This window comes from Fulmarus glacialis, unplaced genomic scaffold, assembly GCF_000690835.1.
Source record: "Fulmarus glacialis isolate BGI_N327 unplaced genomic scaffold, ASM69083v1 scaffold19964, whole genome shotgun sequence".
Classification (NCBI taxonomy): domain Eukaryota; kingdom Metazoa; phylum Chordata; class Aves; order Procellariiformes; family Procellariidae; genus Fulmarus; species Fulmarus glacialis.
In genome coordinates this window covers 11,397-14,332 of record NW_009208935.1, presented here as the reverse complement: position 1 = coordinate 14,332, position 2,936 = coordinate 11,397, and the positions used below count along the sequence as shown (strand labels likewise).

The 2,936-nt window shown below is 57.2% G+C and overlaps 1 protein-coding gene across 1 annotated transcript in view; it reads right to left on the bottom strand.

Moving 5' to 3' along the window:
• GTF2IRD1 (GTF2I repeat domain containing 1) overlaps positions 1 to 2,936 on the bottom strand; it is a gene marked incomplete at its 3' end in the record, with an annotated part of 31,791 nt that overhangs the window by 20,559 nt on the left and 8,296 nt on the right. The window contains exons 4-5 of the mRNA XM_009576687.1: positions 1,784 to 1,967; positions 173 to 707 (exon numbers count right to left, since the gene is read on the bottom strand). Coding sequence (XP_009574982.1) covers positions 173 to 707; positions 1,784 to 1,967 — 719 coding nt within the window. The remainder of the gene's footprint in view (positions 1 to 172; positions 708 to 1,783; positions 1,968 to 2,936) is intronic.

Below are 2,936 nucleotides of genomic sequence, written 5' to 3'. Positions count from 1 at the left end.
GATGCTCCGGGCACCCGAACAAGCCCCCGGGTGCTGTCCCCCGCCGGCGACGCTGACCTGGCCCCGCCGGCTCTCCTCTGTGCGCCCTGGCCTGTGACAACCTAGAGGTGTCCTGGCCAGACCGAGCCCCACCGTCCCCCCCGGCTGCCCCTCCAGCCTCGCAGCGCAGCACCCGGTGTTTCAGGGCAAAAATGGAGGTGCGCCCCGCCGGCACCTCAAAGGCACCCGGGGAAGGGCCGCGCGGCATGGCGGTGGGTGTCTGCTTATCTCCATACGGGCCAAGCTTTGCACCGATTTTCATCCGAGGACCGCCAAAACACCCGGGCCTGTCCCCTGTCAGCGCCAGGGGGGTGGGCTTCGCACCAGGCCCTCGTCTGAGAGCAAACTCCAGGCTATTACCACAGCAGTCGCTGTACTCCTGTGAGGAAGGCACCTTCAGCTCTCCCGCGGGCCTGGGCAGCAGCGCCTCGCCGGCCGCGTTCAGCCCGGGCAGGCCGGAGGACACCTCTTGCTTTAGGTCGACGGCGATCTGGGTCGGCAGCGAGACGCCGTATAAGAAGTTGGTGACGGTGACGGCAGAGGGGGTGTCCTGGCCGGTGGGTTTGGCCATGGGGCCGTTGGCACCAGCTCGGCTGCCCTTGGATGCGAGGGAGGTACAAGTCAGCTCGACGCTGGGGTTCGGGTCTCGGCTGGGCTCGTCCACCGGCCTGAGGGGAAGGAAGGGAGAAGAGGAGGAAAAAAACAGGTTCCTTTGGGTCCGTGGCAATGCTAAGCCGGGACAAGCAAGGATGTGGAGGGGAAGGAGAGCTGTGCCTGGGAGGGTGGGACACACTGCACTGCCGGCTGCCGGGCTCTTTGTTTCGGAAATTATAGCTATCACCCAACCTCTTCCAGCTTCTTCAGGCACCTGCACCGTTTCTGTCTTCTTTAAGTGGAGCAGGTTGATCTTACGGTATTACTTATATTAGCTAGGGCAAAGTTGCCTAGCTCCACGGCCCAGTGTGTTTAAGGAGTAAAACAATTTGTGTGACCATAACCACTTGACTCCACTGCCTGTCCCAGCCCCCACGGCATGTTCAAGTGGGACCTCGGTCAGCCCAAGGATGAGCTTCAGACCGAGGAAGCCCACGTGCTTCACATGAGACAGGCGGCCGCAAGCTCACAGACGGCTCGAATTCTGCGTGTCCTACTTTTAGCTGTCTCAGCCCGGTTTTCCAGAAGTGCCGAGCCTTCAGAGGAGATATTTGGTAGCGCTCAGCATTTCTCTGAATGGATCCAAGGTGCCACCAGCCAGGCAAACGCAGAGGAAACGCACCCAAAACTGCTGAGCCCCTTGCGAAAACGTGGCCAAAATGGGGAGCTCGCCCCATTGCGGTCCCCCGCCCCCCTCCTCGTCTGGCGTTAAAAACCCCATTTCAGCCTGGGAAGAAGCTTGCAGCATTTACACTGGAAACCTCTCTGGAGACAGAAAAGCACTTAGCTTATCGCAGCGGAAATTTTGGCGGAGAGACGTAAAGCGATGCGGTTAATGCGCACGTTTACATGCGCTTATTATAGGAACGAGTCCGAAATGGTCTCGAGCCACCCAACACTGATGAACCTCCGTGCAAGGCTGGGTTTGGCACGGCTGGACCCAGGTTTTTGGGTCTGGGGGAGAAGCTGGGACATGGGAGGGCCTCTCCTGCCTGCTCCACACAAAATCTCTGCCATCCGCCAGTGTTACAAGAGCCGCCATCCCAAGGGCTTGCTGCCCTCCCACCCCTTCAGGGATCCCCAAAATTACCTTTTTAGCCTGAAGCGGATGCTGTGGCTGTGCTCTAAGATGGCCATCAGGGACTTCACGTCGTACTCCATAGGTTTCTTAAAGCTGATCCCCTCAGGCAAGCCAGCCACCGCCAGCGAGCCTGGCTCTTTCAGGAACCTCTCGTACGGCAAAGGGACCACGCTGCTCTTCCCCACGGCTTCACCTGGGGAGGGGGCAGAGTTACACACCGACAGACACCCCGTGCCCCCAACCGCGGCCGAGCCGGGCTGGAAGAGAAAATGCAAGAGCAAGAGATCCCGACAGAAACATCATGAGAAGAAAACCTCTTCCTACCTCTGCGCTTAGCATGCAAGGCCTTCCAAGCCCTTTCTAAAAGCGCTAATTAATAAAAAGCTCACAAAAGCCAATAAGCAGATGTCTCATCTTTCGGGTTGCACAGTAAAATCCTTGGTTGGGGTCACTTGGCACAAGCCCACCCCCCGGGAGTGCCCGGACGCGTGCCAGCGAGGGATGTGGCCGTCGGCAAGCCAGGAGGGAGCCGAGAGCTGACAAAGGAGGCTGAAGGGACCGCGCTGATTTTTCTCTCATGTTTACTGAGATATTCTGGGAACCTTATTTTCAGTCAGTTTTCTTATTTTACCTCCTGGAAGAATGGAAAGTACTTTGATTGCTGGTGCTGTCAGGCAGCCTCAATGCACTTTGAGAGACAAGAAAAAAAACCCCAACAGTCTCCTTCCAGCCCACTATTTGCAGGCAGCACAAACATCGATACATTTGACTGCACGATCGCCTCCAGCAGCCCAGAAATCTCATGCGCTCCCCTTGACAATGGGCACAGAGTCTCTCCATGTCCCCACCGTGCGGAGCTGGCTCCGTTGTACCTCTGACACCAAAATCTCCCCAAGGAGTCGGGACCAAACTGCCTTTCCTTCCCTGTCAGCAGAAGACAACCAGCAAGCATCGCTATACAGAAATTTTCTAAACCGGCTAAAAAGCCCACGTGCCCACACCCGGGGTGCTTACGGTGCTCTCCAGGCAAGACACCGTTGGAAAATCAACTTCTCCTGAAGGGTTTCAAGGAACGACCAAACCCTTGAGCTGCTCTTTGCAGAAAAATTACTTTGGAAACCAACGCAAGTCACTGCGACCAATAAACCTGGTGCTGAAAGCA